General features: G+C 32.8%; 2 protein-coding genes and 1 long non-coding RNA gene across 5 annotated transcripts; 1 reads left to right on the top strand and 2 right to left on the bottom strand.

Annotated features, from left to right (window-relative positions):
- Window positions 1-2,211: 2,211 nt before the first annotated feature.
- Window positions 2,212-3,843, bottom strand: LOC123909777. The gene is made up of 3 exons (XR_006810007.1): window positions 3,733-3,843; window positions 3,447-3,548; window positions 2,212-2,650 (listed from the first exon to the last, which is right to left on the bottom strand). It is a non-coding gene; the product is annotated as an uncharacterized LOC123909777 (long non-coding RNA).
- Window positions 3,844-5,382: 1,539 nt separating this feature from the next.
- Window positions 5,383-7,817, bottom strand: LOC123911327 (copper-transporting ATPase PAA1, chloroplastic-like). 2 transcript variants are annotated; one of them, XM_045962732.1, is made up of 5 exons: window positions 7,540-7,817; window positions 7,377-7,430; window positions 6,462-6,624; window positions 5,696-5,745; window positions 5,383-5,616 (listed from the first exon to the last, which is right to left on the bottom strand). In XM_045962732.1, exons 1-4 carry the CDS (start codon window positions 7,765-7,767, stop codon window positions 5,726-5,728), a joined length of 465 nt encoding a protein of 154 aa, XP_045818688.1. In that variant the 5' UTR covers window positions 7,768-7,817; the 3' UTR covers window positions 5,383-5,616; window positions 5,696-5,725. The 2 variants fall into 2 exon arrangements, with proteins under 2 accessions (XP_045818688.1, XP_045818687.1); XM_045962731.1 differs by having other exon boundaries at window positions 5,383-5,745; window positions 7,540-7,816.
- A 2,820-nt stretch (window positions 7,818-10,637) lies between these two features.
- On the top strand, window positions 10,638-20,326 carry LOC123906023 (calmodulin-binding transcription activator 2-like). Of its 2 annotated transcripts, XM_045955851.1 has the most exons (12): window positions 10,638-11,005; window positions 11,684-11,803; window positions 12,793-12,908; window positions 13,116-13,204; window positions 13,384-13,423; window positions 13,940-14,117; window positions 14,327-14,637; window positions 15,628-16,155; window positions 16,648-17,339; window positions 17,778-18,357; window positions 19,409-19,732; window positions 19,818-20,326. In XM_045955851.1, the coding sequence occupies exons 1-12, from the start codon at window positions 10,966-10,968 to the stop codon at window positions 19,935-19,937; spliced, it is 3,138 nt and encodes a 1,045-aa protein (XP_045811807.1). In that variant the 5' UTR covers window positions 10,638-10,965; the 3' UTR covers window positions 19,938-20,326. The 2 variants fall into 2 exon arrangements, with proteins under 2 accessions (XP_045811807.1, XP_045811808.1); XM_045955852.1 differs by lacking the exons at window positions 10,638-11,005; window positions 11,684-11,803 and having other exon boundaries at window positions 13,107-13,204.
- The last annotated feature ends 2,317 nt before the right edge of the window (window positions 20,327-22,643 follow it).

Here is a 22,643-nt window from a genome sequence, read left to right as displayed (position 1 = left end):
TGGAATGAATTTGTTGTCACTGACAGTGTGATGAGTCAGCATTAGAAAGTTCTAATTTTAAAGTATAGAGACAAAAACAAAAACTCTACATAAAAGTATGGACTAAAAACATATTTTACCCATTAATGAATGAATGCAAAGCTCATTATTTCATTGAAATCCCAATATAAATTAATACTACAAAATGTAAAAGTAATACAAAAATATTACTTTGATAATTATAAAAAAAAAAAAAGTATTTTACGATGAATTAAATTGCCCTTAATATTGAGATGTGGCAATTTTTCAACAATATCAAGCAAGGTAGCTAGAACTTTTAAACATGTATCTTCCTTTCTTATATTTATATATAATGATTCAACTTTAATAAGGAAAAAATGTGTGTGACATTGAAGTTTGTGGGTAGAATTTGGTCGAAAATTCGTTACCCAGCCCAATCAAATTATTATGAATTGCTCCGGATTCAAATCGTAGATCATGCTCATTAGTCATTCGACAAACTATGAGTATCTTTTTCATTTTATTTTAGAATATATAATAAAATAATCATAGTATAGCAAGACTATTACGTACGTACTATATGTATTAACATATACTGTAATTCACAACAAATGCACTACAATTTCATCTATTAAAATAAATAAATTGCACTACAACTAATCAAGAATGGTACATATACATAGTCGATCCATTTAAAATAAGTATCATGCTAAAACTATACAACGAAACGATTTACTCTAATTTTTTCCTCCATAGGCGTTACGCTAAAATAGTGAAATTAATAGTGCAAACCAAGCAAAAACCGGTGCAATGCAAAATAGAAACATCTTTATTCATTCATTATATTTTAAAGGCTTAAACGCAGTTTTGTCTCTCCTGTTTTGATTAAATCGGAATTTTACCCCTTTATTTTAAAACGCGGACTTTTACCCCCTTGTTTTATAATTTTTTGGATTTTGCCCCCCCCCCTAAAATTCTGCTTTCGAGTCACAACTTCAAAGCTTCGCACACAACTCAATTTGGATCAATAATTCACCAAACGGATATCGAAATGACCGTAATCGAGTTATCTTTCCACAGAATCAAACCCCACTAAATTTGGAGTTACAAAAAGAGATTAATTATCGTTTTAGTGAAGGTATGTCCCCCAAAATTCTGCACAAAATCTGCTTTCGAGTCACAACTTCAAAACTTCGCATCCATAATTCACCAAATTGGTACCAAAATGACCGAAATCGAGTTAGGTTTCCACAAAATCAAACTCCACTAAATTTGGAGTTACATAAAGAGATTAATTATCATTTTAGTGAAGGTCTGTCCAAATCAATTATTGTATGGAACTACTACTACTATTTTTGTCATGTCTCTCACCTTGTAGCTCATTTTTCAATATTATTTACATGTCCGGAAAGCTAACGAAGTTACCCTTGTTGTCATTTAAATTTGGTACCAAAATGACCGAAATCGAGTTAGGTTTCCACAGAATCAAACTCCACTAAATTTGGAGTTACATAAAGAGATTAATTATCATTTTAGTGAAGGTCTGTCCAAATCAATTATTGTATGGAACTACTACTAGTATTTTTGTCATGTCTCTCACCTTGTAGCTCATTTTTCAATATTATTTACATGTGCGGAAAGCTAACGAAGTTACCCTTGTTGTCATTTAAATTTCGTCAAATTTGGAGTTACGATGTGTTTGGTAGACGATGTTGAATTTGAAGGTCATAAGTAGATTTCTGCAAAATTAGTAATTGGACAGACCTTCACTAAAACAGTAATTAATCTCTCTTTGTAACTCCAAATTTAGTGGGGTTTGATTCTGTGGAAAGATAACTTGATTACGGTCATTTCGGTATACGTTTGGTGAATTATTGATCCAAATTGAGTTGTGTGCGACGCTTTGAGGTTGTGACTCGAAAGCAGATTTTGTGCAGAACTTTGGGGGACATACATTCACTAAACTGGTAATTAATCTATCTTTGTAACTCCAAATTTAGTGAGGTTTGATTCTGTGGTAAGATAACTCGATTACGGTCATTTCGGTATATGTTTGGTTAATTATTGATCCAAATTGAGTTGTGTGCGACGCTTTGAAGTTGTGACTCGAAAGCAGAATTTTACGGGGGGCAAAATCCAAAAAATTATAAAACAGGAGGGGTAAAAATCCGCGTTTTAAAATAGGGAGGGTAAAATTTCAATTTAATCAAAATAGGGGGGTAAAACTGCATTTAAGCCTATTTTAAATTACAAACTCCTCAATACAAATATAAAATAGTACACTTGCATCTAAGGAGTATACCCCTGCCACAAACACAAACATAGTTGATGCGTTGTTGAAGGACCTTTAGGCACCGAGACATTGATGAAGATATTATTCCTACATCATCATGACCACCAGAAACATTATTTCCACTCAAAACACTACACCATCTTACTTTAACGATTTTAATGTTATCCAAGAAAATAACTCAGACTCTACGAACCCAACTAATTTCATTGATCTAGAGAAGTTAGGGATCAATTTCAATCACAACAACACTCTAGACATACAACAATTAGCCCTAACTCCACCACATCCACCAGTTCCACAACAAACTCTAATCCCACCGGTGATCTGCCCCGTCTGCTGGAGCACAAGTTCCTCCATCTGCAATGAGTTTTGTGAGAAAGGATAACTTTTGTGAGTTTTGTGACAATAGCTTTTGTGAGATGTATTGTGTAAAGAATCAGGAATGGATGCAAAGTGTGTTGAATTGGAGGCAACTGCCCCCACTTACCTCATTATTTGTTTAGTAAAAATTAAATATTTTGTTTTTTATACACCAAAATTTAAGGCTTGCCCCTGCTACATTTGTAAATTTCAAAAAATGTTTTGTATCTATTTTTTTTTTACACAATGTATATACCTTTAATAGTTTATTTATTTTCTAAGTTAGCTTTAATTTTAGTTTAATTACATTTTTCTTCTCACTATGCTCGTGAAATCTTTTAAAAATTAAATTTTGAAGTCCCATAAGTATCATAATTGTTGCAATTTTAGCCCAATACATTTTTCGTCCCAGATATTGAGGATTTTGGCCTCAAAATTTGTGAATATTGTCCGAAAAATGTTATATTTGCTCTTCCAAATTGGGGAAATAAATCACTAAATTTTGGGCCAAAGATCGCAATTATTAGAGGTCAAATTGTGGAGTTAGAACTAAAATTACAACAAAATGATATTTTTCAGAAATAAAAAAAAAATTAAAAAGGAGAACTACGGAAATGAAAATTCTATGATATGTGCCCTTATGCGGTTGAAAAATCGCAGTGAAAATTCTATTTTGTTTTAATTTTTTTGCATTTGAATGTAGCAAAAATCTTCCCACAACATTATTTAATATAAATTATCTTTCCTTTCCCTTAAATCAAATTATTAAATTAAATAATGCCACAAAAAAAACCTGGTATATTGTGTTGGCTAATCAAAGAAATCACGGTTGTAGCAAGATCATCAACAATGAGCATTTCACCGGAACAAATCGTAAAAATCTTTGGTGGTTTCACTGTCAAAACAACAAATCAATAGTACAAATCAATAGTACGTGTTAGTGCACATATGCAAACACAAAAAATGATATACTGATTAATAATAAACATAGATCTAGATCCAATTCATCATAATAAAAGGCTTAACTTGAATATAATTAGCAAAGAATAAAAATCATGTATCTAAAAATTAAAATGTACCTATCATAGTTAGATCTGATATGGTGATGAGTTTGAATATAGGCAGCGGTGAGTGAGGTGTGAGTGAATGTAGGGTTGGAATAGTATAAATATATTTAGAGTTAGGGATTGGAATGAATTTGTTGTCACTGAGTGTGATGAGTCAGCATAAGAAAGTTCTAGATTCTAGGTCTAGCCGTTATCTTTTATAGCTTGGGTATTTTTTTTTATTATTATTAAAATTGATTTTTTTTTTATTTATATACAGTATTATTTATAATGTATTTTGGGTTTAGATTACATGTTGCATGCATGATCACATTTAGAAAAGATATCATATGTAAAATCGAATTTAAAGTAAATTTTTTTCAATTAAATTGCTTTAAATTTAAATCGTTCAGTCATATATTTATTTAAAAGTATAAATTTCATAGTCATTCTCATTTTTATGAATGAAATAATGAATTAATTGATACCGTTTTATTAAAACGGCAAAAAATTAAAATGTAAGTTTTGTTGAACTTAACCACCATGCTATTATTTTAGTCGTAAAAATCAGAAAATGCGTAATTTTTACGTTTAAAAAATAGAATGTTACCGGCAGACATTAAAATGTTCAATAATTTCAAGTATCAATCCACTATGGGCCACTCATGAAGGTGGTCATAGCACTAGTCATCTTCTTACTTAACTTTAAAACTACTTGCAATCCAAATTCATTTCATGTGTTAATTTTCCCTTTTGAGAGCATGAGAATAATAACATTTTATGTGTTCAACTAGTGAACAAGGTCTCATTGTTAGAAAAAAAAATCACAATACTCGTACTTAATACATAATCGACATCGATACACGTACAATAATTGTTTGATACTATATTTCTTGTTTTGTTACGAGTGAAATTTCATGGAAACGCTAAATTGAATTTCATCAAAGTTCAATATAGCTTTGTGTGGTGTGTTGGTATCAGGACAGTCAGTTGACTATGCTCACTGTGTTGGTGTAGCGGAATCCGCCCTGCACCTATGTTTGTTCTGTGATTTTGCGGCTGAGATGTTTTTCACCGGCTCAGTTTGGTTATCATCATTCCGCCTAATCACTTCTTGCTCTTTGAAGGTATTAGTGGTACAGTTGGTCATAAGATGATGCGGAAAGGTTTTTGGGTGATTTGGCTTGCAACCTTATAGGTGATTTGGAAGTCGAGAAATGAGGTGATTTTCGCTAATGGAGTGATTGATGCAAAGGCTGCGGATGAAGCGGTAAAAGTGTTTTCTTGTCAATGGGCTTTTAGTGGTCTAATAAAGATGCCTTCTTGCTTGTTTTGCGAGTGGTCATGGGATCCTGGGAATTGTTTGATTAGGTAGCTTTGGTTTCAGTTGCTACTGCAGTTGCAGGGTGTTTTACGGGTGCTTCGTTTATGTGGTTTTTTTGCTGCTAATGGGTGGTGATTTTGCAAAGAGTTGGGGATCGAACCCGTGACCTATAGTGTACTACCCAAATCCCTCACCACAACCCAAATCCCTCACCACAACCCAAATCCCTAGTGACTACCTTCAGTATTGGCCTTTTAGTTGCAATGTTAGTTGCCTATGATAAAAAAAATATGGTGGAATATCCTCTTGATTGAGTCAGTTTTCCTGTATAACATGTATATTTTCCTGCATAACATCAATTTGGCCCAAAAGAAGTCCTATGTATTATACACACAAAATCCGACCAACTTCACATAAACGAGTCCACAGATGTTATGCAGAAAACTACCCCCTGAAGGTAGTCCACAGATTTCTTGATAACTAAGATTAATACTAATTTAAGATTGAACATCAGTAAATTCTACAGCATACAAATCCATCCAAACATAGACATGGTTCTCCAATAATCAACACAAGTGGCCTCAGAGAATCACCTACTTGAAAAACAGTTCAGTCGTTTAAAGGCTTTTGTTATATCATAAAACCTTTCAAATTTGGTAAATGAAGATATACCATTCACTCCAACATGGAAGCTAATCTCCTTTAGTCTCTATCTTCCTGACCTGCCATTTAACATGGAAGCTAATCTTGTTTAAAGGTAGTAATTATTAAGTAAACAACAAGCATAGTAACAAATTAATTTATTTAAATGTTCATTATCATGAGCAGAGCAGTTAGCTCAAAATTGAATGAAGGTAAAGCTCCTAAAAACATGGATGTAACATTTATTATGTAGATAACGATAAAGGGTGTTTAGTGAGTAAATGATTAAAGAGAAGTGAAACATTCCAAAGCCATTTTATCCCCTGACACAAAATTAAAGTCTTGTTTGAAACTAAATCCAAGCGGCTCCAAAAACAAAACAAACTCCCTGAGCCTGCTATTTGAAATCACCCCAATATTGTGATATAATAACTACACATCAAAACAATACCATCTATCACGTACAGACTTAAACACCAACCCAAATGAAAAACTTCTCAAAACAAAATGACAAGAACTATTGAGAATTTTCATGTATCTATGACTACTAGGAACACATGCTATAACAGCAGGTAACTCATTGATTTTGTTAAACAAAATGTGGCTATATGACAGAATCTTAATTCAACCTTGTGTATCAAAATGTATTATGATGCCATGCTTTGTAGCCAGCTCTATGAACTCAAGCAACACAATCTTATCCTTTACGTGAAATCTTAAAAAACAAACTAATATAATAGCATATGTGCAAATGTTGATCAAAGTATGCCGAGGAAGATGAAGGTATATTGTATACCTCTAAGGGCAGAAGTAAAACCACATGTAGTTAAATGGTGTGCAAGTGTTTCTCCTAACTCCTTTTGCCAATTTGGTGAAGTTTTCTCTTCGGATAACAAAGGGGAAAGGGAAACTAGTGCTGTCTCTGATGTTAGATTCACAGTAGCAGATAACACTTGTGGCTGTCCATTAATAACACACATTTAGATTGCAGTAATGATTAGCGATAGTATAAACAAAATTATATTATGTACTAATTTTAGTAAACAACATAGTAATATTTGTAACACAAGAAACAACAAGGCTAGTTCTTGACGGTATCGAGCTGTAACAATCTGCTCCCCTGAATACGTCGATTCAGTGCTAAAAAAAATCTCGTCACTACCATATAGTATTCAGCTCTCTCTTCTTGGTGATAACTAAAGCATTCATATTATTTTGTATCTCTCATAAATACTAGCAGTTTCATAATCATGGTTTCTCTAATGTGTACAATTTTTTCTTCGTTTCAAGAGCTAGTGACAAAACTCACACACACTAAATGCGACTTCGAACCCTCGTTCTAGCATACCTCTCTGGTCCTTAATATAAGAAAAAGTTTCTTTTTTAAATACATTTAATAATTAATGTATCTAAACTATATTATAGACCAGATATATTAGTTATTCAATGTATCTAAAAAGTACCGGAGGTCTCTTTTAACCATCTGAGCTGTACTTACATACCATAGATGTTGTTTGTTTCTTCTAATTAATTACTCACTTTTCTATTTTATTTCATGAACTTACATCTCTGTAATTTATCTATTTCCACTAAATAGGAAAATGAGTGATTAATTAAAAAAAGTAAGTAGCTGATTATCTTATCGTGTGCAAAATGTAACGAAAAATCAAAATTGAAAATATTAGTGACAAAATTGAAATATACTACATACTTGAGTTTCTAGAATTTTCTTGACGCTAGAAGCACATCCCTCACACATCATTCCCTGCATAAGCATAACAAATTGGAATTGAATTCATTTTGGTTCGTTCGTTCATGTCAAAATACAATAATAAATTAATAATAAAGAGAAAAGGATACACACACTGACACACCCGGACATTGAGAACAATAGCATCATCAGAAGAAGGAGGAGGAGTTGAGGCTGAGCACCGCAATGGCATAACAGAGTTATGGTAGAGAACGCGGTGGTTCAGCTGCTGTTGGATGCCGCTTCTGATGGGAAAATTTAGGTTCAGAGGTTTGAAAAGTATCTTTTGCGTTACAACAGAATCCATTGTTTTTGGAATTTGGATTAGAACTATTGAAGATGAAGATGACATGATTGAAGAACAATCTTAATTCAATTGCATTTACTCTTATCTATACTAGATATTTTAGAAGGATTTAATTGATATGCACCGACGGTGTAAAATAATTTTACACTGTCAACCAATATCAACCATGTTTTCCGCCACATCACCCCACTCCACCCCACTTTCTTAATATGACATGCCAAAATAATGGTTGTTTATTGGACGATTGTGCAAAACTATTTTACCCTGTCGGTGCATATCGATTAAACTCATTTTAGAATCTATTTAACTTCTTTTTTTATTTAATTTTTGATTTTGCGAACTAATTCTTTTTTTTAGTTTACATGGTTGGAAATGAGGATTGAACCCAGTAGGTTTAGCTCTATTTATTAAATTTATTTCTTTTTTTCTTGTCGAAAATTTATTAACGGTATGATGAATTTATTAACGGTATGATAATTTGGTATGTCATTGAGACTCATCAAATTTAACGGTTCATGATCTTTTATTGAATACCGTTAATTTTGATGGGTCTCAATAGCAAATCAAATTATTTTTCAAATTTTTTAGAAAAATTTATGGATTTTTCAAATTTTGATGATCTGTATAATATAAACTTTCAATTCAAAATTGGATTTTGTAAAATTCGTATTCGTTATACTAATATTGATGGCTTCTACACCAATATTATTATATCAAATCTTTCATGTTAGACGGAACCTAAAACTTACCTTAAAGTTTGATGATGCAAATAAAGAAGTTTTACATTCATATAATACTTCGTAAAATATAAAATTTAGTACGGAAATTAAGTTTACCTGTAACCGGTGGTAGATCCCGAATTCTGGACCATTCGTAAAAAAAATTTTTGGGTGGAATGAATTATATATATATATATATATACTTATTACAACCTATGAAAATATCTTACACAGGATTCTGATCCTATTGTGTTGGCCTTCGGGATCGGAGTAATGATTAACAGGGACAGTCGGGGGCATTCGTATTTCATAGTCAGAGGTAAAATTCTTGGATTTATGAAAGACGAACAACTGTTCACTAATATGTGTGTGTGAATACTAATTTTTGAGGAAATATTCCTAATAATTTGAAAATAAAGTGCAATTATAAAAGTACAAAATATTGAGTATAATCACTTGATTTTTTGTACTTTTATAATTGCAGCTTGAATTCAATCACTTGACTATGAATACTAAGTTTTAGTATAATCATTTTTTCTTTCAACTAAATGTTTCATTTAAACTACGAAACTTGTAATTTTTTCCCTTTTTTATCCAATCAAACAATTGAAGTTTTAAAAAATAATTGCATAAAACGTATAAAATTTATTTAAACTTTTTTTTTAATAAACGGAACTTAAAATTAAAGATGAGAAAAACTTATAATACAGGCTAGTTAAAAAAAAAAAAAAAAAATCATGGATATATTTATATCTGTATTATTAACATATCTCTCTCGTCTTTGTCTAGTGGTTATAGATCTCAAAACAACCCGCCCAAGTTGGATTTGAACTTTATTGATGTATTCGTGGTTTATGGAGAGATTTAATTAAGCAAGAAAAAAAAATGAAGAATTTAATTCAGTTAATCACACTCATGAACTGCATCAAAGAAATAAAAACAAGTTATCGAAGAAAAACAAAAAGCATATGTGTGGGTGAAGTGCAAATTAATAATTTCATATGGTTCGAATTAAAATAATGTAGAGACAACATGTATAAATATTAAAAGCCTAGAGGGTCTGCACCCCTCACACTAGAGTAGCACCGCCGCAGCCGGTAATGCCATCAACCACGAGCTTACAACATAATTCTATGACAACATTAGAATAGTCTAAATTTCGTAACCAATAATTAGTCGTTTTCATATCCAACATTTCTACTTCATGCGAAAGGGGATTACTATAGCTCCACATCGTTTAAACACGAATGAAATTATCTTTGTCATCTTTTAAACACATGCATGCACCAAAACAATTTTTGTTATTTGACGACTTTTGTCATTTCAAATGATATTTAGCCATTCACTTTAATTTTATTCACGTACTATCAATCTAGTCTCTAACATGTTGTTCGAAAGAATAATATAAAGAAAATTTTGACATGTAACTATGAAAGATATAAAATCAAACACGGTTGTCTTGTTCAAAAAAAGAGATCCGAAAATTAATGATCCATGACCAAATTGAGATAGCTACCTAAAAATATTGTGAAAGAATTCCTGAGAGACAGCCACGATTAAATAGTGGCTAAACAAAGCTGAACTACAAAATATTAATTTAAATTTCGATCAAAATTAGGGGAAGGAATTACTACTTCTCCGTCCTATCCAATAGTGAAAATAGTGAATGATGTGATGATAAAAAGGGACAATTAATATTGTTTATTTAGAGTTGGGAATGCGTTGTTAAAGCTAAGCAATATGGAGGAAGACGTAATGTGAAGAAGAGAAGTTGGTTCAAATATAACTTCATCTGTATTTTTGCAAGTGTGGTGGCCATCAAATACAATTTATACGAGGAACGCTTCTCGTCAACTCTCTGCACTCGTTTCATGAAGAACTTTGCGTACACAATGTTTTAGCATGGAAGGAGGCTTCTCTTCAACTCTCTACACTTAAAATTCAGACTTTGTAGTTCGGCAAAAGTTTAAATGTATTTTAATTGTGTTTAGCTACGATTTAAACTTTTAGTAGCTATTAGCTATCACGATTTAAATGTATTCTAGATAATATTTTTAAGTATTCCGATTTGAAATGTTGACTATTTAAAAAAAATATGAAAACAAATTTAATTTATTGATGTGAAGTGAAATAATAAAAAGAATAAAATTGAAAAATAAAAATTGTTTACGGGGGGTGATTGGTGAAGGTACAAGTGTACTGTTGGAAGAAATTATAGAAGGAGGGAAACCGTCAGGGATTCCAGTTATGAGTCTGATTATTGGTTCTACTTAACATCAATAAAATTACTTGAGCGTCAGTTTCATCATGTGAGAAAAATATAAATAATAAATAATAAGAATAATGAAATAAATGTCAAATATATACCGCGTCAGTTTTTCACTTTGTCACGTCACTTGAGTGTTGGAGGAAAAAAGAAAATCAAAATAAAATAAGAACAGTCTCTCTCTCTCTCTCTCTCTCTCTCTCTCTCTCTCTCTCTCTCTCGTTTGTTTCATCGTTGATTTCAGATTCAGTCATCGCCATGGCGGAGCGTCCTTCTTACGGATTAGGTCCTCGATTAGGTCATTTTTCCAATTCCTTTGTTGTTATCACTATTAATGCTTGGATCTTGTCACTATTTTAGGTTAAAATACAAATTAGGTTTTCATAATTACTCTGCTAGTTCAATTAGGTTTTGATGATGATTATTTTAGTTCAATTAGGTTATGCTGATACGAGTAATATGAAATATTGAATATTGATAAGTATTGTATTGCTTCACTTCTATGATGCATGTTCTTCTGCTGAAAAAAGCTAGAATAGTTGTAATTGTACAGATACAAATGATACTATAGTTTGCATATAGTTTTCTGCTTATCTGCTTAACACTTTCTTCAACTCCCCTGATGAACTAACTTAGAGCCTGTTTGGATTGACCTATATGAGTTAATACGTCGCATAAGTTTTGTGAGTCTGTAATCCTAACAGGAGTGACTCTAAGTATCATTACAAATACAAAGTAATTTCATTTCTATGAGAAAACTTTAAACGTAATTAAATTGGGATCAACTTTTCAAAAGTTATAATTGTTAATAAGGGCAAAATAAAACACTCCAATTTATCAAGTGTTTTCATACCATTTAATCCTTATTTGTACAAAAAATAAAACAAGTAGGATTTAAACCAGCTGTATTTTGTGGCTATAGATTGCTTGAATAAATTTTGTTGTACGTAATACAATATTACAATTTTATGTGCAGATATTCAGCAATTACAATTTGAAGCACAACATCGGTGGTTACGACCTGCAGAAATTTGTGAAATTCTTCGTAATTATCGGCTGTTTCACATCACATCAGAACCTCATATAAGGCCACCGAGTATGTTACTAATAAATTTGTTGCATATGTTATTAATAAATTATTTAGCACATCTATACTTACCATGAAATTCTTAGATATACATATACGGGCTGACAAATCACCCAAAGCCTAAGCTTAGAACCAATAGTTTTCGTTGAATTGTTTTTCACTTTGAGGTTTTAACATATTTATCTACTGGAATTAGTAACAACCTCATAAGTGTGCAATGTTGCGGTTTGGATATGACTGTTTGCCCTTCTTAGGTTTGATTAGCTGAATGTAGTTCCTCTCAAAGCTGTATAAATTTTTAAACTGTTCATTATCTGAACTTAAGGCGTATTTGTTCCACTAAGTCCTATATAGTTCAGTTAAAGGAAAATGGGCACTTTGGGAAATTCGTATGCAGTTTTGCATGAAATCTGGTTGCAAAAGAGTATCTCAAGCTTATTGCATAATCTTGATAGTTCACAAGGTTTTAGGACATTATTAGTAGTATTTTGTTTTTGGTGAAAATCTTGCTTTATTTTATCTTCAATGCATCTATTAGCTCCTATTATTAGTGCATATAAATGGGTGTTTGTCTCAATGCATATGATTATATTCTTGGGGATGTTTTCCCTGTTAATATATACCAGTAACATTATTCCCAATAAAGATGTTTGGTAAATATTTATCATTTCTAAGAATGTTCTTAAAAAAATTTCAATTCAAAACTAAATGAATTCATAAATATAAGAAAAAAGGTAGAACAAGGTAAAAGTTGGGCAATATGATTAGAAGACTAAAATTATAACTTCTACTCCGATGGGAATATATAAGATTCCCACCCCTTGACATAGGACTAGATTGTGGGAAAAACATCTGTATTCTCGATTCCCGGGAATAAATAATGCCCATGAATATTTTTTATTACTTGTACCAAACAGAAGGAAACTACATTCCCTAGAGTAATTTTTATTTTTACATGACTTCAAACAAATAAACTCTTGATGACTTGTAATTTACAGGTGGTTCACTTTTTCTTTTTGACCGGAAGGTTTTGAGATACTTTAGAAAGGATGGACATAATTGGAGAAAGAAAAAAGATGGAAAAACAGTGAAAGAAGCTCATGAAAAATTAAAGGTAATCCAAAATTTGAACGAGTTATAATTTATACATTGCTGATGAATCTGGTCTTTTTAGGACATACATATAATCAAGTCTCGGTAAAACTTGCGTATATGTAAGATGTTAATTTTTTTGTCAATCAGTCTTCTCTAATTGAAAAGCAAGTTTCTATACCATTAAATAATTACTCACTGGGTTTGTTTATCCTTCAAGCAAATTTAGGTCGGAAGTGTTGATGCGTTACACTGCTACTACGCACATGGAGAAGAAAACGAAAATTTTCAAAGGAGAAGCTATTGGTTGCTTGAACAGTGAGTATGAACTAATTAATTTAAGATTTTGCATAATAGTATGTCATAAAATAATAGTTTTTTTATTTTATTTTATTTTAATGCCATTTGGGGTTGCATTTAAGTTTTAATATACATCTGCCGATGTATTTTATTCCTTCTTATTATTGATCAGAATATATCTATATATTTTATTGCAGGGATACACACATAGTATTTGTCCACTACTTGGAAGTTAAGGTATTTTTTCAAAAAAATTCCTTATGAATTTCTTACCTTGGGGATTGTGGAATATGCTTTCTTAGCATCAATGTTTAGCAACCAAGTTTAAGCATTATTATATATTCCAAAATATTGTTGTGATATTTGAGCTTCAACTGATATGCCATCTTTTTTATTGTCATGGGAAGTCCCCAACCGAATCTGTTGAAATCTCAACCAATGATACCAAAAGATGTATAATCTATTTCAAAAAGATCCTCTTATCCATATAGCCTTATATATAAAAATGAAAAAACTTTTATTTTTATTAAAAAATTGTTTGCGCCTGTTTAAGCTTTTGAAATAAAAAAGCAGTCCTGATTATTTGTATTAAATACTAATACTTGTGATAGTCATGTACTGCATATCATGAGTTTTGTTTTTTTGGGTGCCGTACTAAATATCAGCATCACTGTTATTTGTAGTTCTGGTGATGATTAACTTGTGTGCTATATGACTTATTAATAGATGTATCATGGATTCTTTATCTTACAGGGGAACAAGTCAAATATTGGAGGAAGTGCCGATAGCGATGGGGTCATATCAGATTCCCAAAAGGTCAACTCTCCGTCGTCTGGTTTTCCCACAACTTATAGTAGTGTGCCTTCACTGAGTACAGATTCCATGAGCCCAACTAGCAGCTTGGCATCTTTACGTGAAGATGCTGATTCAGGTATTTTTTGTCTAAATTTTGTTCACGGGGTTTTAAAACTTTGGAAATGGAAAAATAAGCTAACGTTTTTAATATCTTGCGTGGAATGTTTGTGAGTGTGTGGTCCCTTTACATGCAACCTTGCCTTATGTTTATTGTTCTTTGTTGTCTGACATGATTATTTTTGTAATCTCTCAACTAAATTTTTTCTGTATACTGAATATTTTCAGGTGATCATGGACAGTCTTCAGTTTCTGGAACGGATTATATCCCACTTTTTGACAGGGATAAATTTAGAGGAAATGATGGTAATTGTATTGATGGCCCGAAAGCACATGGCTTGGCATCATGGGACACAGTCTTGCAATGCACTGCTGAGTTGAATGCTGATCCTTCTCTTGTATCTATCCCTTCCTTTCCACCTGGTTCCCTGTCAAACATCCTTGACCAAGAACATAACATCTTGGGTGACTTTTCAATGAGCAGAAGTGGCTACACTATTGGAGCAGGGGGCTCTCAGCCTCTCCAACCAAATTGGCAGGTATTTTATGTTACTCCCTAAGACAGCAGAGGGTTTATACAGTGAGTGAGTAGGATTACAAGGGTTAGGTTGGGAGAGACTAGACACGCTCTAATTTCCTAGACTATTTTCTTTCTAGTTTGTGCATTTTGTATTTCAGAACATAGGACCTATTATGTTACTCCCTAAGACAGCAGAGGGTTTATACAGTGAGTGAGTAGGATTACAAGGGTTAGGTTGGGAGAGACTAGACACGCTCTAATTTCCTAGACTATTTTCTTTCTAGTTTGTGCATTTTGTATTTCAGAACATAGGACCTATAATAAGCATAGGGTCCGTTTGTTTCAGATTAGAACAAAAAATGATTTTGACATCCCATAATTTAGAGATTTTATAGAAAAGCAGAATTCATTGTGTTTGTTTTTTGGTACAAAATTACCTCCATCTTTTGACACTTATTCTCTCTCTCTCTCTCCTCTAAAATATCTAGTTTTTGATAAGCTACTTTTAGCAGCTTGTTTTCGGATTTTTTAAAAAAGCTGTAACAAACAGATGCAATCTTCCTAAAAGTGATTTTTTTATTTATTTATAAAAAAAACCCTGCAACAAACAGCCTCATGATGATCTTGATAAATATTTGGATTTCCATTAGTAAAACTCAGCCATGAACTACATTTTTAACTCTTTGGTCTTTTAGCTTCATGTGTCACAGTAAATGGTTTATTATTGTTGTTACTAGTGTTGTTTGTTATTATTTCTGAAGCTATAGCCTATAGATACCTATAATATATTATTACAAATTTACAATTTTGAGTGGCTTGATTTGGTGACCACATATTAGCTTGTCTTGGTGTCATGTTTGTCTATTGATTGCTTGATTTGAAACTTTGATATTGTAATTGAGTTTGTTTGGTTATCTCGTATGTAGGTTTTAGTGTTCAAACTACTCCTATTTATGAGATTTAGGCAACAAAATCTAACTATTTTCATATTGTTATTGATTGGACACAGATTCCTTTTGAAGACAACACAGGACACATGCCAACTTTTACCCAATCATTGAGTTTGGAATTTGGATCTGATTATGGCACTGGTTTACTAGGGAATGTAGCTCATAATGAAAGTTCTGAAATTGATCCTGTCATGTTTAATTTTCATGGTGAGCCAAAAGAGAAGCTTGCACATCAAAACTATATGGAAGAGACGGTAGATGGACACCCACAAGTTGACCTTAAGTCCAATTCCGCAAATGAAGTTCCTAGTGAAGAAACTATTAACCATCCCTTATCTGTGAGGCGCTCATTATTGGATAGGGATGAGAGCTTGAGGAAGGTTGATAGCTTCAATCGATGGATTACTAAAGCACTTGGAGAGGTGGATAATTTGAATATGCAGTCCTCACCTGGTATTTCATGGAGTACAGATGAATGTGGGCATGTGATAGATGAAACCTCACTGAGCCCATCTCTGTCTCAGGACCAACTGTATAGCATAAATGATTTTTCACCCAAATGGGCCGATGCAGATTCAGACATTGAGGTACTAATTTTAGGGATAATACTTTCAATAATATAGAAAAGACAGTAAATGGTGAAAAGAAAATAAGGACAAAATATCATTTCTTACTATATTAGCATCCATTATTTCAAGTGAAAAGTTCAGACAATCATTTTCTTTCTCTTTTGGCTTCATTCTTTCATCCTCTTCTATAATGGGAATAAATATGGTACTATATGTGGCATTTTCAGATACCAACGGATCTCCCTATGGTTAGATGCATGCAGTTTTTCTCTTTCAATATCGTAGTTTAAAGTGTTCTCCGTTTTGTATTTTTATTGTTGTATTTCTTCTTACATCTGGGTATTTCGTAATGCATGTTAACAATCTTCCTTCTTTTTCTTCTCCTTTAGTATGCCATATTTGATCAATGGTTGCACTCTCCTTTTCTATTTGGATCTCCAATGCAAAGATGAATCAAGAAAGAACTAGGTTCAGTTTGTTTGATATCTTATCCTTTTCAAAACTATGCAGGTGTTGATTATTGGATCATTTTTGAAGACTCAACCAGATGTTACAACCTATAATTGGTCCTGTATGTTTGGGGAAGTTGAGGTTCCTGCTGAGGTTGTATCTAATGGGATTCTGTGCTGTCAAGCTCCTCCTCATAAGGTTGGGCGGGTACCTTTCTATGTAACATGTTCCAATAGGTTAGCTTGCAGTGAGGTGCGTGAATTTGATTTCAGAGAGGGCTATTCTAGAAATGTAGATTATTCAGAGTTTTTCAATAGTTCGAATGAAATGCTGCTTCATTTGCGACTGTACGAGTTTCTTTCTTTAAAACCAGTACACCCTTCAAATCAAACCTTTGAGGGTGATACGGAGAAAAGAAACTTAATTCGTAAGCTTATTTCACTGAGAGAGGAAGAAGATTATTCAATCAAGGAAGAGCGGGTTGTAGAGATGGATATATCACGACACAAGGTGAAGAAGCATCTGTTTCACAGGCAGGTTAAAGAGAAACTGTACTCATGGCTTCTTCACAAGGTAACTGAGAGTGGTAAAGGACCAAACGTGTTAGATAAGGATGGGCAGGGCGTGCTACATTTAGCAGCTGTTCTTGGTTATGACTGGGCAATAACCCCAATTTTAACTGCTGGAGTTAATATCAACTTCCGTGATGTGAATGGATGGACGGCCTTACATTGGGCAGCATCCTGTTGCAGGTTAGGGTTCCCTCTTTATTGTGTTAAGTTGATTGAGCATAACACAATATCTGTTCACCAATTTGGTTGGACCTTCCTTTACTACCCTTGTTTTTAATATCCTGAGACTTTTTGAACTGCTAATTTGTTTACAAATTTAGCTTGTCCTAGCATTCAAAGCTGGTTTAAGTTTCTTTCTGCTACGGAAGTAAGAAAGTAATTAGTAATGCATGTTTCATTGAATAGAATTCTCCCCTTCCCCCCTTTCAGTTTTAAAACTGTTTGGTGCTAAACATAACAGAAGTATTCCTTATGCATGTAAATTAACTTTGGTTAGAGCTAATCCCTAAAGCAATTGAGTTGGCCAGTTAAAGGCAGATCACCGAGAACTTTCTATAATTTTGCTCTAAGTAGTATAACTGAAATTGATTCATATATCTTCTGTCCTCCTTTGTTCAGAGAGCGGACAGTTGCTGCCCTTGTATCCATGGGTGCAGATTGTGGAGCATTGACAGATCCATCTCCAGAATTTCCTTCAGGGAGAACAGCTGCAGATCTCGCATCTAGCAATGGCCACAAAGGACTCTCCGGTTTTCTTGCAGAATCTTCATTAACCAGCCACCTTGAAGCCCTCACAGTGGATGATCAACAAAAAGGTGGTCTGCAAGAAGTTTTAGGAACAAAAGCAGTGCAGACCGTTTCGGAGCGAACTGCAACACCCGTCTATAGTGATATGCCTGATGCCCTCTGCCTTAAGGATACTCTAACCGCTGTCCGTAATGCTACACAAGCTGCTGATCGCATACATCAAGTATTCAGAATGCAGTCCTTTCAGAGGAAGCAGTTAACTCAGTATGAGGATGATGAGTTTGGTTTGTTAGATCAGCGGGCTCTTTCCCTACTAGCTTCTAAGGCGTCCAAGTCAGGACATGGAGATGGCTTAGTCAATGATGCTGCTACTCAAATACAGAAAAAGTACCGTGGTTGGAAGAAGAGAAAAGAATTCTTGATCATCCGTCAAAGAATTGTTAAAATCCAGGTTTAGTGATCTGTTCTGTTTCTTCATTCTTTTTTAAAACTATGGACATTATTTTGCATAGGTTAGATGTTCTTATAGAAGGTGCAAAATTGATTATATCGGAGAGTTTGTTTGATAAAAACTCAGGTTAAAAATGCTAAAATGCTTTTGTAGTACTGTTTAAGTTATATAAAGAGAGGATAGAAAAAATGAAAAATTTGAGTTTTAATTGTAATTTGCCATAATTGTTGTTACAAAAGATTAAGCACCAGCCCGAATTGATACTAATACAAGACTTATCTTAATTAATAGGAAAACAAGACTTGTCTTAATTAAATAGGAAAACAAATTAAGATAATAACTCAAAAATAAGAAAGCTAATCTTAAGATATAATTTTAGAATTTAGACACTTCAACATAAAAAGCTAATCATGTTAGATACTCTAAAAGATATTACAAGACATTTTCATATCTTCTAATACATACTTTTTCATCTCTGTTTGCTCCTTTGATAACCTTCATGTACATACATGTGGATCAAACATTGTGATTGTCAAATTTGAGAAGGCAATGTGAAGAAAACATGTGTTAAATTTTTTCTTCATATTAGGTTCATCTTTCAATGCCATTTACATGCGTTAAAACCCCGTCATCAAATCATATGCTTGGGAATGAAGCGTAAGCCTTAAAAGTGATGCTATCTCATGGAAGAAGGGTACCATAGAATAGTGTAGGCCTTGAAAGGAGTGGCATTTTACTTCATCTGAAGTATACCATAGAATAATATCAATATATCATATGTATCACAATTACATTGAAGTCTTTCCATGATTACCCTACTACCACGACCTGTAAAGGAGTATAATAATAATCTTCAAATTGGTGAGACAGAACTAAAATTCTCAAAATAATATTTTCCCCCGCGGTGCTTTGCACCTCTAATGTACTCCCAGAAGAAAAAGGCATCTTGTACTCATGGTTTTCTTTTTGTTATCTATTATTTTTTTATCCTTCCATATACATTTGTGACTGACTTGGTTCCACTGACTGTTTGCAATTTTGTGGGTTTAAGGCCCATGTAAGAGGTCACCAGGTAAGGAAGCAGTATAAAACTGTCATCTGGTCCGTGGGAATCCTGGAGAAGGTTATATTACGATGGAGACGCAAGGGTAGTGGTCTACGTGGGTTTCGACCAGAAACCCTTAATAAAGCCCCCAGTCAACAAAATGATTCTCCGAAAGAGGATGATTATGATTATCTAAAGGAAGGACGAAAACAAAAAGAGGAAAAGATCGAAAAGGCCCTTTCTAGGGTGAAGTCCATGGTTCAGTATCCAGAGGCACGCGCTCAATACCGGCGTGTACTAAATGTTGTTGAAGACTTCCGTCAAAAGAAGGTAATTTTTCTAACATCTGGAAAATGTCTAAACTCGTTAAACGTTAGGCTTAATGATATGCTAACGATCATTTTATATCTGGCAGGATTGTAATATGGGTTTGATCAGTTCTGAAGAGACAGTTGATGGTGTGGAGGATTTGATCGACATTGATATGCTTTTAGATGATGAAAATTTCAATGCCATAGCATTTGATTCTCTGTAGGTATTACTCCTATTCTCCCCACTGTTAATATATGGCCAGTTGGCTTTATTTGGCATGGGGGAAGTCCTACCCTAACATCATCTTGATGTAAATATTTCTAATCGAAATTACCTGGATCAAAGGCTGAATATATATACATAGGTTTATAATAGCTAGCATGCATTCTGGTTTGACATTCAGATACTGCAATCTAATGAGACATGGATTTTTTTACTTATGGTGATTTTATTATAACAGGATATGATTATGTTTATAATTGGTTGGGGTTGTAACATAATGGTGCAGCTGAGCTTGCTAATGTATTATTTTAATTTGTACAAAAGTCGACTGTGGCCATAAGAATTATAACCAAGTGCTAATTATGATTATCCGTTTTGTTTTTTTGCTTATATTTTTTTCTGGTCAGTTGGTTTTTCAACTTTTCCATGTTAGCGATAGCCTCCCCATCATGAATTGCGTTTTAAAGTGATGCAGGCGTGTGTTCATCATGAATTGCCTTTTCAGCTTCATGTATATGTATTGAATGAGTCGGATAACACAAATACTAATCTGAATTGATCCCTAATCATATCTTATCTTATAGGTCATAAAATGAAACTAAAATTTGAGGTACGAGGTCAAATCGAATCCTAGATAGATTGTGTTGGATTAGGCCACTGAGATGAACCATATCAAGATAGCCGGCCTTCTTCTTGACGATGATGAATCAAATAAAAAGAAGTCATTGAATTTTTATTAACTGATAACAAAAATTGAGTCATGCTAACACGTGTTCTAATATTGTTTAACCTATTCATAATAGGAAGTTTTATTTTCAAATTTAAGTTAAATTATTTTCGAAACCTGAGAGTGTGCTCCTCCCTAAGGTCTCAAGTTCGATTTTCTCAGGTGTCAATTTGAGTGGACTAATTTAGCTTCTTCAAAAAAATTATTTTTGAAACACTAGTTTCATTTTCCCGTTAACCATTCTCAACATTTAAGACATTGCAGGATGGAAAGAAGCAAAGTTCATCTGTAAAATCGTAACATGCTAGACAGATGAACATAAAGAGGTTGATGTGAGGGGACATTTAAATGTGTGTGGAGGATCCCCACCTCGTACTCCTTGATAGAATAGAATGACCATTTCAACGCGTGGAAACTCGTGTCATGCTGATTGATCATGCATAGTTTCAGCAAATACTGCAAAGGCAAAATTAAGTACAAAAGTCGACTGTGCCCAAGTTAACAAATTACACCACATTTTCCTTTTCCTTTTCCATTTTGTATAAAACTAAAGTTAACAAATCATGCATGGTTCATCTCAGTGACTTAATATAAATAAATTATTATTCATCATCATTAGTTTGTTCTTAATATTAACAAAATAAAAATCTAATAAAAAAATATCATCAAAATAAAATACCAAAAACAAGAATAATAACAAAATAATTTATTTTTACTCATTAACGAAATACTAAGTTAAATTCTACAATAGCACATATACTGTACTTGTTTTGTGTGGCGTGGAGTCTCACTAGGTTGATAAAAAATACACTTCTAAAAAATCTCTATGAGATCATGAGTTCACTAAATATGTGGAAGGAAAATTATAAAAAAAATGCACTAAAATATTTTGGATGAAGATGTTTTGAGACCAATTTGAAGCTCAATTAATATGACAAGAATTGTGGTCTAATAATATTGGACAAAATAGAAAACAATCAAGTCTAGTTTTCTTAATTTTATACTGTCTGTAATTTTCGTTTTTGGTATTGAAAAGATTTTTAGATGAGCTTTAGTTTCCTTCTAGCCTCGATGCTTCCTAGTGGTGCACTAAGTCATTATAGTGACTTAGGGGAATTTATAAGCATGTTAGTGCTCATTTTCTAAGACCTATGATGAATGTACGATAGTGGACAATAAATCCTACTATATGAAAGGATAAGCTGTAATCATTATTGAAGTTATTGAACTATTTTTTAGAATAGTTTTCTTCTTTTTTACCTTAATTGCACAACTATTATTTAATCGTGAGTGATCTTCATTAAAAAACATGAGTGATCTTCATTAAAAAACATGTGAAAACACATCAGGTGAATCTTCTAACTGGCCGCTAACCAAACAGAATGAAGTAAATGATTCTTTATCACCCTCCGCGCACGAGTAATAGTGAACAAAATTTTTTCTTCCTAATTAACACTTATACTTAGGCTCTGTTCGGTAAAATTAAGCTATAAGCTAGTTTATAGCTGATAAGTTAGCTGATAGCTGGAAAGTTAGCTTATAGTTGATAGCTGACAAATTAGCTGATTGAAATTAAAGTGTTTGGTAAAATTAGCTTTTTAAATGATTGAAAAATATAAAAAGACATTTATATGTAGTGGGTAGTTTTTTTTAGTGGGTAATTTTTTATTTTATAAAAAATAATAAAATTAAATTAAAGGTTAAAAATGGAAAAAACTGTAAAAAGCTATAAGCTATAAGCTCAAACGCTACTTGAAATAGCATCTCAAAAAAAACTATAAGCTCGTGAGAAAAACTTTTTACCAAATACTTTTATTTTTTTCAAACAAGCTTATAAGTTAGTCCAATAAACTATAAGTTAACTTATTGGACTTACCAAACACATTTAAAGTATTTTAGTAAAATTTTACACTACTAAAAAATATTTTACTCTAAAAATGGGGAGACTCAAAGCAAGAGAAAATAACAATTACCAAATAA

Source organism: Trifolium pratense, linkage group LG2 (assembly GCF_020283565.1).
Source record: "Trifolium pratense cultivar HEN17-A07 linkage group LG2, ARS_RC_1.1, whole genome shotgun sequence".
NCBI lineage: Eukaryota > Viridiplantae > Streptophyta > Magnoliopsida > Fabales > Fabaceae > Trifolium > Trifolium pratense.
Note: the sequence above shows the minus strand (reverse complement) of the source record. Positions and strands in the feature narration are given on the sequence as shown.

Coding starts and splice junctions, on each gene's coding strand:
- LOC123911327 (XM_045962732.1), bottom strand. CDS start 7,767: ATGTCATCTTCATCTTCAATAGTTCTAATCCAAATTCCAAAAACAATG. Junction 7,431..7,539: donor CTATTGTTCTCAATGTCCGG/GTGTGTCAGTGT, acceptor ATGCTTATGCAG/GGAATGATGTGTGAGGGATG. Junction 5,746..6,461: donor TTTTACTTCTGCCCTTAGAG/GTATACAATATA, acceptor GTTAAATGGCAG/GTCAGGAAGATAGAGACTAA.
- LOC123906023 (XM_045955851.1), top strand. CDS start 10,966: ATGGCGGAGCGTCCTTCTTACGGATTAGGTCCTCGATTAG. Junction 14,118..14,326: donor ACGTGAAGATGCTGATTCAG/GTATTTTTTGTC, acceptor GAATATTTTCAG/GTGATCATGGACAGTCTTCA. Junction 18,358..19,408: donor AAAGAATTGTTAAAATCCAG/GTTTAGTGATCT, acceptor TGTGGGTTTAAG/GCCCATGTAAGAGGTCACCA.